General features: G+C 39.0%; 1 protein-coding gene across 4 annotated transcripts in view; it reads left to right on the plus strand.

The window, feature by feature from the left end:
• Window positions 1-12,599, plus strand: part of KNTC1 (kinetochore associated 1) — a 31,062-nt gene extending 18,463 nt beyond the window's left edge. For 3 of the 4 annotated variants that reach the window (XM_083873773.1, XM_083873775.1, XM_083873776.1), the window contains 23 exons: window positions 150-266; window positions 428-537; window positions 744-954; window positions 1,633-1,722; window positions 1,925-2,096; window positions 2,479-2,537; window positions 2,680-2,896; window positions 3,469-3,542; window positions 4,441-4,651; window positions 4,757-4,866; window positions 5,208-5,257; window positions 5,606-5,684; window positions 6,211-6,329; window positions 6,462-6,597; window positions 6,869-6,964; window positions 7,604-7,660; window positions 7,989-8,043; window positions 8,135-8,198; window positions 8,730-8,859; window positions 9,744-9,833; window positions 10,377-10,522; window positions 11,244-11,334; window positions 11,604-12,599. In XM_083873773.1, coding sequence (XP_083729899.1) covers window positions 150-266; window positions 428-537; window positions 744-954; window positions 1,633-1,722; window positions 1,925-2,096; window positions 2,479-2,537; window positions 2,680-2,896; window positions 3,469-3,542; window positions 4,441-4,651; window positions 4,757-4,866; window positions 5,208-5,257; window positions 5,606-5,684; window positions 6,211-6,329; window positions 6,462-6,597; window positions 6,869-6,964; window positions 7,604-7,660; window positions 7,989-8,043; window positions 8,135-8,198; window positions 8,730-8,859; window positions 9,744-9,833; window positions 10,377-10,522; window positions 11,244-11,334; window positions 11,604-11,651 — 2,532 coding nt within the window. In that variant the 3' untranslated portion in view covers window positions 11,652-12,599. The remainder of the gene's footprint in view (window positions 1-149; window positions 267-427; window positions 538-743; window positions 955-1,632; window positions 1,723-1,924; window positions 2,097-2,478; window positions 2,538-2,679; window positions 2,897-3,468; window positions 3,543-4,440; window positions 4,652-4,756; window positions 4,867-5,207; window positions 5,258-5,605; window positions 5,685-6,210; window positions 6,330-6,461; window positions 6,598-6,868; window positions 6,965-7,603; window positions 7,661-7,988; window positions 8,044-8,134; window positions 8,199-8,729; window positions 8,860-9,743; window positions 9,834-10,376; window positions 10,523-11,243; window positions 11,335-11,603) is intronic. The other variant, XM_083873774.1, reaches the window with a different exon arrangement.
• Window positions 12,600-12,618: the final 19 nt, after the last annotated feature.

A 12,618-nucleotide genomic window follows, 5' to 3' on the forward strand; every position in this document is an offset into this window, starting at 1 on the left:
ACACCTTCTCTAAGGTTTGTTTTCATTTTACACAGTTGTGTGATCATTTATGAATTGTTTCAAGTTCCTTTAAGGATTTAGACCTCAGGATTCCCAATTTTCAGATTATTTATTAGATTTGTATTCACTTCCTTTCCCTTTCTTTCTAGGCAGTAGCTCTGGTGGGAGCAGAGCTTGCTGGCCAATATGGTGAAGCAAAAGAAAAGAGAAAATTCCAGGAGCTGGTTATTGATGCAGAATGGGGTATCCAGCTTGGTAAATTTGGTGTAAGTTTTTATTTATTTACTTATTTTAGGGTTTTATTAACTAACCAGTTAATAATATCAATATAATCTGAGATTATATTAAGCTTCACATTATATAAGGAATTAGTCTTGATGTTGTCTAAAAGACTCTCTTGAGAAGATGAATGTGTTTTTATCTGCAGATTTCTTTTGAGACTGTGTTTAGACAGCCACCAGTAAGGAAGAAAGAACTCATAAGAGTGCTGGTACAAAACCCAGAAGTAGACACAGATCTCATCTTGAATTACTGCAGGTACTGATTCCATTAAATCTGACAATCATAGCCACTGAAATCTATTTTGCTTTAAATAAATCCCAATTAATATAAAATGCAAACTGTTCTTAAAAAAAGATGCAATTCAAAATAGATCCTGCCCTTGGATTAATTTATTCATGAGGAAAGAAACCCTTTGATGACACCAAAGCTCACAGAGAAAATCATATTCTGTTCTTTCCTAGGACTTTCATGCTGGACAGTGATGCTGCACTGCAGCTTTGCATTGAAACCCTTCTGCTCCAGAATTCAAACACAAAAGATGTTGAAGATGACTCTGCAGAAAGCACTGAGAGGCAACCTCATTCCACATTACTGGCTAGAGCACTAAAAATAATTCCTCTGCTGAGCAGCACCAAAGACCTGGTCATGAGCCTCAGTGGAATATTGTGCAAGGTAAAAAAAAATAAAAATTATAAAATAAAAATGAAAAAACAACACAGCCAGATCCCTGGAATCTAAATCTAGTAATTGCTGCATGTTACTTGAATGACAGATTAATTATTCCACAAAAACTGAAAAGGTTGTGGTTCTTCCAAGTTTTCTTAAAGCTTGTAAATGTTAAATTTCAGTTTTCTGCTTCTCTACAAAACAAATTACAGCCACATATCTAATTTTCTTTAAAGAGAGGCAGGATATTTTCATCCCCACTTCCCCTATAAACTGACCAGCCAAAAAAATCAAACAAAAAAGTCATTTTTTCTAAATACACTGGGAAAGTTCTACATTAAAAATAGCTGGGGGCTAAAAATGATATTTGGGGGTGTTTTTGTTTGGTTGGGGTTTGATTTTTGTATTTTGGATGATTGGGGTTTTGATGGGGTAGAGGTTTTTCTTGTTTGTTTTGGGTCTTTGTTTTATTTTATTTTCAGCACTTATTGTTTGGTCTTTCTGCAAAATCCCAATGCTTTTTTTTTTTTAGGATTTAAGAAAATGTTTTAGAGAATTATGTCATGGTGCTTATATTGACATAACCCTGAAGAAACAATAATTGGTATTAAAATTGGGGGAAAAAATCTACACACTTGTATGTTTTTATAAGACAAATCATGTAAGATCTTATATTTTGAACAGCTGGATCCTTATGACTATGAAACTCTGGAAATTGTCCTGAGGGTGATCCAAAGTGCTGATGAGAAGAACACCAGCATCCAGCTGAGCCAGGTGTGTCCAGATGTGTGACCTTCCTGATGGCACCTCGATTCTGCTTTGTCTGTTTATTGATGGAGCTATCCAGCACTGCTGAAATTAAATTAATTATTCCATGTACCCATCTTTCCCTCAGAAAATAGCCTCAAAAAAGTGATTTCTAGTAATTTCTCAGCCATTTATATTTTCTTATTTCTTTTAATTTTTTTTCCCCTAGGCTTTGAGCCTCCTCAAACATCTGAAATCTTACACAAGGATTTCTCCACCAGTGGACCTGGAGCACCAATATGTTTTGGAGCAGATGATTCCCTTGTCTCCAGCTGCTCACACCAGGCTGCCCTTTCACCTGCTGTTCTTCAGGACTGCCACGTCTTTCTGGAACATTATTTGTAAGTTCAGAATCTCAAATTCCCTTTCTCTGCCATCCCTGACCTTCAGAGTGCCACAGTTTCTGTTGTATATTAACTGCAATTCTTCATTAATGCAGTTGTCATCCCAACTAACTTCTGAATGCACTTCTTGTGCTCCCAAATTGCTGCCCAGAGGAGCTAAGATGATAAATACAGTGCAGGGTTTGTCCTCAAATTCTTTCCTAGGACCTCTAGAATTTATCCACAGGTCCCACTTCCCAGGCCAGTGGGGATAAATTAGGATCAGATCCTTTCTCTCCCAATGGAGTTGCCCATCCACCAATAAATTAGAAGTTCTTAATTTAACAGAGGAAACTACCAATAGATTGTGAGACTCTCACAGGCAACTTTTCCTTTTCAGCTGCAGAGCTCAGTGAGGAAACCTTCCCAACCCTTCTGTTGATTTCCAAACTAATGAAGGTAAAGTAACAGCTTGAAGGAACTGATTTAAATATTATTCCCCCTCACCCCCAAAAAAGAAGTTTCCATCTTTCTTTTGCATGATGTTGGCCTCACTGCAGAACCTCTGACAACTCTTCACCTCCTTTACCATTTTTTCCAGGCTTCCCTGGATACTTTCCACATGTCTGCAGTTCGACACGTCTTTGAAAAAAAACTGAAACCAAAAATATTGGAAATGAGGAGCAATGGCTGCACCTCCATTGTCAACAGGGAAACCATCAAAACTGTGCAGGCACTTCAGTCCTATTTGCTGTCCATAGTCAATCCAGAGTGGGCTGTGGCCATGGCCCACAAGATTGCCCAGGAATTCCCCACAGGTGAGTTGCAAATGGGGTGGGGAAGGAATGGGGAGAGAACAGGCTTGGGACAAGCAAACATTTGTTCACTGATCCTGAATAACACCCAGCAAAGTTGGAGGGTGAAAATTAATTTGCCTCCTGCATCCAGTTTGGAACAGCAGGTTAGAAGAACATCCATTTGCTATCACAGCATCACCATCAAATCCTTTTTTTCCTTTTTGTAGAATCATAGAAAGGCTTCAAGGTCCTTCCAGCCCAACCCTGGACACTTTCCACTAGACCACGTTGTTCCAAGCCCCATCCAACCTGGCCCTGTTGTCCTCCCAAAAGTTTCTCCATGTTCACACCATCTTCAGACAATTTTCCACCAAAAGCCAATATTTTTAGCCCAATTTAATCACTCTCTGCTATTTGAATCCAATAAATAATATTCTTTCTTAGGAAAACAAAAGTTTTCCTAATATTTTAAATAGCTTCTAATTTTTTTAAGCCTTCAAAATAAAATGGATATAGTATATAGTGTAGGAAGAAATAATGAAAATTAATTTATTTACCTCTTTCTCTTCCTTTATTTTTTAATCATTAAAAAGGTCCCGATCATGTCCAGGCACTGAAATTCTGTCTCTATCTGGCTGAGAAGTGGCTGAAAAGCACTACAGCTGAGGTAATGAAAACTCCTTGCCAGATTGTTGTGAAGTTATTACAAAAATCACAAAATACTTATGTTTGTATTTTAATTTGTGGTGGTTTGGGTTTTGGGTGTGTAAACTGTACCATAACCAACCCTGATATGGGAAATACTTTTGGGGAAGTGACCCCCAGAAGAATCTCCTCTGTCCTGGGACATTCTCCTGCAAAAATCAGGCTTAGTGTTCTTGGAGCTTGGAGAAAAAATGAGCATTTTAGGGAAGAATAATTTGTTCTTTCTCCCCTTGTGTGCATTTTTCTTGATGCAGGAGAACGAGGTGGAATCTGTTCCACCTTTGATCAATAGCATTATTAATTTTTGCTTACAGTTGCAAGATTCTTTAGCTGTTTGCAGGGTTATATATTAAGAAAATCTGCTTTGACTTGTTTCTCAGGCTTGTTTTTTACATGGTTTCCTTTCACAGGGAAAGGTGAATAAGAATCTCAGCTCTGATTGTAAATCTCAAACTTCCTATGGAGTTGTTGAGGGACAACGAACCCTAAATTATTCTCTGTACTTAGTCACAGGACCAGAGAGAATTATGCCAAAATTAAACTGAAATTTGAGCAGCCATGAGGTTTAACATTAATCTTTTTTTATCCTACAGTTTACCTCAAAATGTGTTTATTTTACCTACTCATACATATCTTATTTGGCTCTTTCACAACAGAGCTTTGCAAATTTTTTCAAAAAACCTTTCCTAGGTAGAGCAATGTGGTTAATCCTTTCTGTCTGCAGAAAAAATACATGTGGGTACAGATGTGAGGACATTTCTGAAGAGCAGATCCTGCTGTCCAGTCTGTAAAAAGATTTGTCTTGTGCTTTTGAGTAAAAGAGACTTTTTTCAGTGTAAAACTGTGGTGTTTTGCTAAAGGATGAGCCACATGGGAAAGCAGAAGTCCTCCAGAAGAACTTACACTTGCAGTACAAGAGAGCAGCAACAGAAAATGTCCTGATAACAAATAACTTGAACACTGGGGAGCATCTGAAGTCCATTGGGAAACCAGCAAATCTGATTGTTTTGCTGTATGAACACCACAGCATAGACCAGAGATTCCAAAACCCAGCTGGCAGAGATTATCCAGGTGAGTTTCCATCATCCAGGCTCAAAGGAGCAAAGAGAAACTCTTTAAAAAAAAAACCCCAAGCTGGTTTGGAAAAATAACATTTGTCTGCACTTTTTCCTGTAGATATCCATGTGGCAGCCAGGGAGATTGCTGAGATTAACAACTTGGACATGAACAAAATTTGTGACAAACTGCTGGCCAAATGGCTGTGTCCAAGCACACCACCCCCAGGGGTAAGTCAGCACTTTGAGCTTTAAAGGAAAATTACCAATTATATAAAATATAATAAGGCTTTTTTTTTCCCATCCACTTGTTCAAAAAAACCTGAAGTTATTCTGTACAAATTGCCTGTAGTACTCATGAATCTAAGATTTCAATACCTTCCTAAAATAGCACAGCAGTGTCTGTGGTGAGAAGGATTTGAATTGCTTTTCCTTTAGTGCAGCCAGCCTGAAGGAGTAAAGCAGTTGTAAATATACCAGCCTCATCAAGAACTGCTTTAAGCAGGGATATGACCCAGCTGTTTATCCAGACAATATGGAAAACTCATCTAAATTTTAATTTCTTTTTCAAGAAAACCCAGGAAATCTTTGGAGACGTACAGGAGGATGAAGAACTCCGAAGGTCTGTGTCTTGTCTTACCTGTAATATGGTGAATTATTTTTAACTTGCCAGGTAAAAATGGCTTTTTCCAGAAACCTAGCAGTGGGTGTGTGATTCAGAGCTCACTGTTCTTATTTTTACTTTCTGCTGACATCACTTTTGAATCATCCAATATTTATTTATACCACAAAATGCCATTGACAATAACTTACATCTGTAAGTGCTTAAGAGTAGCTTTATGGAGGTTTTTCCCCTCCTTTTTCATATCTTATCCTTGCTCTCTTTTTGACAGTGAAACATTTACATTTAAATGACAGTTGATGTGTTTCAGTAGCTGTACTTGCTTTAAACACAAACCCATTTTTGCAGGGTCATTTACCTACTTCAGTCTCGCCCAATGGATTACAGTTCAAGAATGCTTTTTGCAATCACAACATCTGACACATCTGTGAGTTGCTAAGTTCTTGTTTCAACTTTTTACCTCTTACTAAAACCAAATGTCATCTGCTTAACTGCAAGAGCTTCAGCTTTTGGCCTTTGCATCTGTGTTTTGGATGGTTTGTGATTTGTATGAGTTCTGTGTTTTCCCCCTTCACCAACCTTTGGCTTAAAACTGCAATTTTCATTGAATTTTTGCTATTAACCCCCAAGAGCAGCCCTTGAACTCTGGGTTTTCTAAACTTATTGCTGATATTATCTGAAACAACTTCATGAAACATTTTCTAGAGTGTGCCTTAGGCTGGGGTAAGACATTGTCTCACTTTGGGTAGGATAAAAGCAGAATGATAAAATTGTTTCAGCAGAACCTTTAACCTCCAGTTTTTTCCATTTGTAATACTGTATATCACAAATATTTTTCTTACCTGTATTAATAGTCTAAAATCTAGAAAACTAGAGGGTTGTGTGCACCTGGGATGATCCTTTCAGCTGTTCAGCCAATTGTTGTGACTTTGGGACTGTGTTTTCCCCCTCAGCCCTTTGGTGACACTCAGCTGACGTTTGCTCACAGGACCAGAGCCTTCAGGTGTTTGCTCTACCTGGCAGATACCAACACTGTGGAATCACTCTTCAAGAAACCCATTGAGAAAGTCAAGTAAGAGGAATTTTTTACATATTAGAGCACTTATTTACATATTAGAACACTTTTCAGTGTTATCCTGAGGTTGGATACGTGGATTAAAATAGAAACATCACTTAACTCCTTGGGGGGTGGTTCTTTTCACAGGTATTTTCTGAAGTGCTGCATTTATCTGGCAGAGTTTGAGATCTTGAATATTCCATACACTTATGAATCCTTCCACAAGAGCCCTAAGGAAGGCATGATTAAAGGGTTATGGAAGAACCACAGCCATGAACCCAGGGTAGGATTTTTTAAATCCTTTGTAAATTTTGTTACACGCTGTGTGAATTCACACCTCTCTGCAAAGCACAGGCTTTTCTAAACATTTTTCTGCAATGTACTCTGGAAATGACAGATAAAAGCTTTACCCTTCTTACATTTAGAAAATAAAATGATACCACATTTAAATGGTTTTGTTCCTCCCATGTGAGCAATAATTTTGGAAGTGGCTTGGAAAGGTTTGAAGATGATGAATTTCTGTTAAAATGCAGCATGTCCTTGCTCCCCTCCAGGCTGTGAGACTGGTGACAGAGCTGAGTTTAGAATACAAAGTCTATGATCCTCAGCTCTGGAATGGCCTCCTACAGAAACTCCTGGGCTTCAATTTGGTAAGGAATTTTTAAGGATAAAATCCTGCAGCAAGGGGAGAAAAAGGCTGGGTTTTATGCAGTGATTTGTGAAGAATGAGATAGATACAGAAACTATAAACCATGCTTACTTTGAGCTCTGAGATACTGAACTGGGGAAGATTTGAGGAATTTGAATTTTGATCCTAAATTGTTATATTTCAATTTTTTAAAAAGCCTTTCAAAATAAATCCTATGGTAATAAACTGAAAATTTTCTTCATATTATTATCAATTTATAACATAATAGGCACATTCTTATGTGCAAACATATACAAACTGTGCATACATGTACTTCCATGTGTATACATGTATACATGACCCTGAAAATGTATTTATGATGCTGGAAATCCTGATTGTTGCCATTCAGAATCCTCATTGCCTGTGACTGTCAAACATTATGTAAAGTTGCTGCAGCCTTAGGAGGGAGGAGATGTACCTGGCGGTGTGGTTGATAATTTAATTTACTTAACTACAAAGCAAATTTCCATAGGTGTCAAAAGAACATGAGTACCTTGAGAAACTCTTAAGTTTGCATCCTGAGACAAAACAAGCTAAATGCAGTTCTGGAGATTATTACCAAATCTTCAGAAACACCAAAGGACTTGATTTTTTTTTTCAGATTCAATATCTAAGAAGAGTTTTGGTTGCAATTACTGGGATTCCTTCATTATGGGAGGTAAGCAAATATTGTCTGACTCCTCATGTTTTCTTCACTTAACAGGAATTCAGAGTGTTTGTGTGTCAGCCATGAAAAGATTTATTTTGAATTATTTCTATGACAGCCCAATATATCAGTGAACATTGGTCAGAATCAGTCAGAATATGCCTAAATCTTAGACTCTGAGCTAAGGACAGCAATGGTAGGGAATAATTCATCCCGGATAAATAAAAAGGAATATTGACAGGCTTCTTCCAGGTGCAGTGGGTTGGGGTGTCTGTGTTTATAACACACTTGGTCACACCTGCTTTTGGCTGTAACTTGAAAAAAACTTTGTTGCCACCAGATTCCCAGTTTCAGCCGAGCCTGGCGCAGTGTGGTCCTGTCCCCTTTCCTCTCAGGTAGGCTTCTAACTCCCTGTCCTGCTCCTGGAGTAACTTGCTTGTAGATTTACTACAACTACTTTGTTCTCTTTCCTTCTTCCTTTCTCAGCCTCGTGTCCACCAAGCCCCAAACAGCTGCAGGAGTGCAGGGAGTGTTTTGTGATCCTGCTCAGGTGAGGGCACAGTCCTGACCCAGCTCAGCTCCTGAACATTCTGTGCATAAACCACCCTTTGCATGGCCTTTGCAGTGTAAAAAACACTTTGGTTCGTTATTTCATTCACCACAATGCTCTCTGACTTGCTCCAAACACTCACCAGAGCTCAGAGAGCCTGGCTTGAACTAAAGTTAGTTCAGAAATAGATTTGGATCAGGAAGGCCCCTAAAAATTATCTGGAGAGGGATCCTCCACTGCTGTGCAGACACATCTGTACCAAAGCTCTGCTCTGGGCAGACAGTTCCCCTCAAAATAGGCTGCTCAGACAGAGAAACTGGAGGTGTGATTTGGAGTTTTTTTCAGGCTAGAAAATCCCCATGAGTTTGTATTCAGTGAAACTTGAATTTGCTTGGCCATTTCTGAAGTTAACATGAGGTAGAAACGTGTTGCTCTACCTGACTTCCAAATCTCAGGGCAGTTTTTGCTGACAGCACTGAGCCATCAGTTAAACAAATCACAGCTGAGAACTTCCCTCCTGATCTCCTGAAGGTGTCCTGTCCTGGCAGACCTGGATATGGTTGGAATTGCTAAACAATACACCCAGCTGGACCTCCCAGCTTTTGCCCTGGGGTGCCTCTTGGTCATTCCTCACTCTGAGAAGAGAGAGCAGCAAATTCAGGTAAATCAGAAGTTTTGTGTCCTGTTTCCACAAGGGTAATGTCCTTAAATGTGTCCTGCTCACCAGAGCATGCCAAAGGTGAATTCCAGTTAACTTCAACACATCCCTGCTGATAAATGCTCAACATTTGCCACCCCCAAAGGCTTCTAAAGGGATCATGTGAACACTTCCTCTTCTTTTTTCTTTTAAAAGTTCAGTCATCCTCAGTAACTTTGTCATCTGACTTTGCCTTTAGAGAATTTGAGGATGTTTTATGGGATCCCACCCATAAAACACATGGGGGTAAAATCCCAGTAAAACCCAAGCACAGCAGATTGTAAGAAAAGTGCTGAATCCTACTTTGGAAGGGGCTTGAATTGAAATCTCCTGAGTTCCAAGGAAGATGTTTGAGATGCACAAATTCTGATAGAAAACTTCTGCCTTAAAGCCACATCCTCACCATCCATGAACCTTGGACATTTTCCTTTCTCCTCTCATTTGTTCCCATCACTTTCTGCTCTGCATTGTTCTCCCAGATGAAGCATTAGAGGCTCTTCCCATATTTGTCACCAGCAAACTGGGAACCAGTAAAGGCACTTTTAATTCTTAGACTTCCCAGTCATTAAAGTTCCACTCAGAAAGGTTTCCCCAAATCACAGCTTAAGTGTAAGACACACAACATGCTGGCAATGAGTCTGAAAATCCTGTGACAGCTACAGCAAAACACCATTTGAGAGTTAAAAGCAACATTTTCAGTCCAAGCACACAGATCCTGGTTTGAGAATTCTCTCTTTGCACCTAGAATTTCAAAAAATTTCTGAATAAATCAAATATTTGCTCTGAAGGGAGAATTCTTGCTTTAATCACTCACAGAATAATAAAGTTTTGTAACTTATTTTCACAAGGGTTTGTTATCAACCTGTAAGAAAGAAACTGTGCTGCAGCAATTGGAAGAGCACATGGACACTGGAGAACTGGTAGCATTTGCTTCCCAGGTAAATAAACAAAATTTACTTCACTTCCCTTTGACTTGGAGGCTTTTTTTGATAACTAAGTGTTCACAGGACCTTCTTTTCTCTCTCCTCTGATCTTGTCCAGCCTTACTTGACAATATGTTCAAAAAATACTTGTGAAATGCATTTTTATTGATGTTGTGCAAGTGAGAAACTCCTTGTACATTCCCAGTGCCATGTTTTGGGCTGTCCCTGTTTGGAAGGCAGCAGAACCACCTTGTTTTGTTTTGTTTTTTAAATAATTACTTGAAACTAAAAGGCCAAAGGGTTGGGAAACTGCACTTTTGCCTTGCCTTGAGCTGCCCCCCCTATGGGCGAGTTAAACTCATTTTTCTCTCTGAATCTGGGCTCAGTTTTCATAAACTCTGCCATTTCACAGCACATGAAAAGCATAAAATATAAAAACAACCCATCCCTATTCCCTACAGAGTCTAATAGGAAGACTATGAGCTCTTTCCATTCAGAAGTAATATCTCTTTTGTCTAAAATATTAACACATTTCATTACTAAAACTTCAACCTACAGATCAGCTCTTTGGTTTTGGACAGTATCATCAATGAGAAGCTGTATGAACAGTTCTGGAAAACCAAATATTATCCACTGTTAAAGCAACACCTGATAAACACCCACAGAATAAAAGAGCTGGTGGATTATTTTGCCAAAAATAACTGGTAAGTTAATAAATGGTAAAAAAAAACCAGGTGTAACTGGTAGCAATTACAGGAACTAAATCTCACCTTTATTTAATTTTCTTCTTTTTGAAGTCATGGAGGTTTTCTAATAGTTAAGTCTCCAAGGATTTTTAAAGTATTGCTAACCAAGTAACAGATTGTTAAGCCTGGACTAGCAGCAGATCAAGTGCAGTTAAAATAGAAGCAACCAGAGTGAAATGATCAAAACCTTGACCTTACCTTTAGGTGAATCCAATTCAGGGGCATCACAGAGTCACAGCTTCAGCAATAAGAACACTCAGAAAAAAAATAAATGAGCTGCCTGTACTGAAGACTTGGGAATTAGTGGTTTTGCCACAAAGTTCCCAAGAATTAAAAGCACCTTTTGTGCTGCACTTAAATCACAAAGGGGCCTGGGTTGGGCTCCTCTCACACCTGGGCACACTCAGAGCCCAAACCCTGGGGCTTGCAGGGCACTGTTACCACTTATCCCACCCTCAAACTGGGACAGGAGACAGTAAACATTTAAATTCTCTATTTATTGATTTTATTAACAGCCCTGGGAAGAAAGCCAGGCTTGTTTTCTTTACTGGGAAATGACAGGGCCCATCTGACTTCAAAGCTATGAGATCATACTTTGGGTTTTTACTTCTGCTACCTAAATTTTTGGCTTTTTAAAGAGCTTCATTCAACAAAGTTGATCATCTTTTGCCTCTTACAGCCTCGATGATGCAACAGCCCTGATTCAAGAGTACCAAGAGAAATGTGGAAACCCTGCTCTGGCAGATGTCCCAGCATCTCATCTTCTGCAGGTAAAACAAACCATTTCTGCACCTCAGGCAGTATTTTCTCCTTTTTCTCTGAACACTTCAACCCAGCTTCTTGCAAAAATACTTTTTAGCTGATCTGCTTTAGTAACATGTATGGAACATAATAAAACATCCCTTCATTAACCCAAATAATTAATTGTAGCTGAACCAAGCCTGTGCTATGCTAAGCATCACTTCTAAGGATTTCCCCAGGTCCTGGATCACATCCCATGTTCCTAAGCCCTTTTAATGTTGTTCTTTGACCTTTTCAGATGTACCTGAATGGATCAGAGGGGTCCTGTGTCCCTGAAGTGCCATAAATCAGGTCGAGATTTACCCTTTTCCCTCCTCCCTCTCCTGGCAGGAGGGGGAGCTGTGCATTCACAACTCTTGTACTGCCCAAGAGAACATCAGACTAAAACCCCAAAGCTTTTACCAGGAGCGTCCACAACCTCTCCATGTTTTTCCAGCTGTTCTAGGCTGCTTCTCCTCCATTCTCCACCCCATGAAAACAGTTCAGATTCACAGCAGAATTTCCTGCTTGTAGCCATCAGTTCATACTCAGCACTTTAACTTTGGGAAAGAGTAAAGTTTATTTCCTTTACTTCTGTTATTTCCCCACCTTCTGCAACAGAACCTTGTCATCACTGTGATAAACTTTTATAAAACTGCAGGGGCTGTGGTTCATGTAAAATACTTTGTAGACAATTTGTAAGAGTAACTTTACAAACTCATGTATCAATTTTGACCTTTCACTAAAAATAAATAAACTTGTGTGTCAATTTTGGCCTTACAGTGTAAATTAAAAAGAAATAAACTTATGCATCCATTTTAGTCCTCTAAAATATTCTCTAAACCTCTAAAGTATGAGTTTGTCCATAAATTGACATTCCAATCAATAGAATTCCCTGAATATCACATACCAGAGGTTTTTTTTTTCAACTTTGCTCTGACTGCAGGAAGTACAACTAGCCAGAGGTTCTTGAGACACCAGCCTGAAATGTCTTTTTGTCCAGGCAAAGCAGGTTTATTTTGAATAGAAATAAGTTATTTAGTCAGCTCATGACACAGAAATAAGGGTTCCAGCTGATGGAAAAGTCATAATCCAAAGGCCAAGGAAACTGCCCCCCATCCTAAACATTCTGCTGTGGGAGGCAAAAGATAAAAATCTGTTTTGTTGGAAAGTTACAGCAGTTGTGAGAAAGGGGAGCTGTTAAATACATTCACGTCCCTGCAGCTGTGAGAACAGGAGCCACAAGGGTGATGTCTCTTGAACAACCCAAATTT

This window comes from Zosterops lateralis, assembly GCF_965231275.1.
Source record: "Zosterops lateralis genome assembly, chromosome: 17".
Taxonomy (NCBI): domain Eukaryota; kingdom Metazoa; phylum Chordata; class Aves; order Passeriformes; family Zosteropidae; genus Zosterops; species Zosterops lateralis.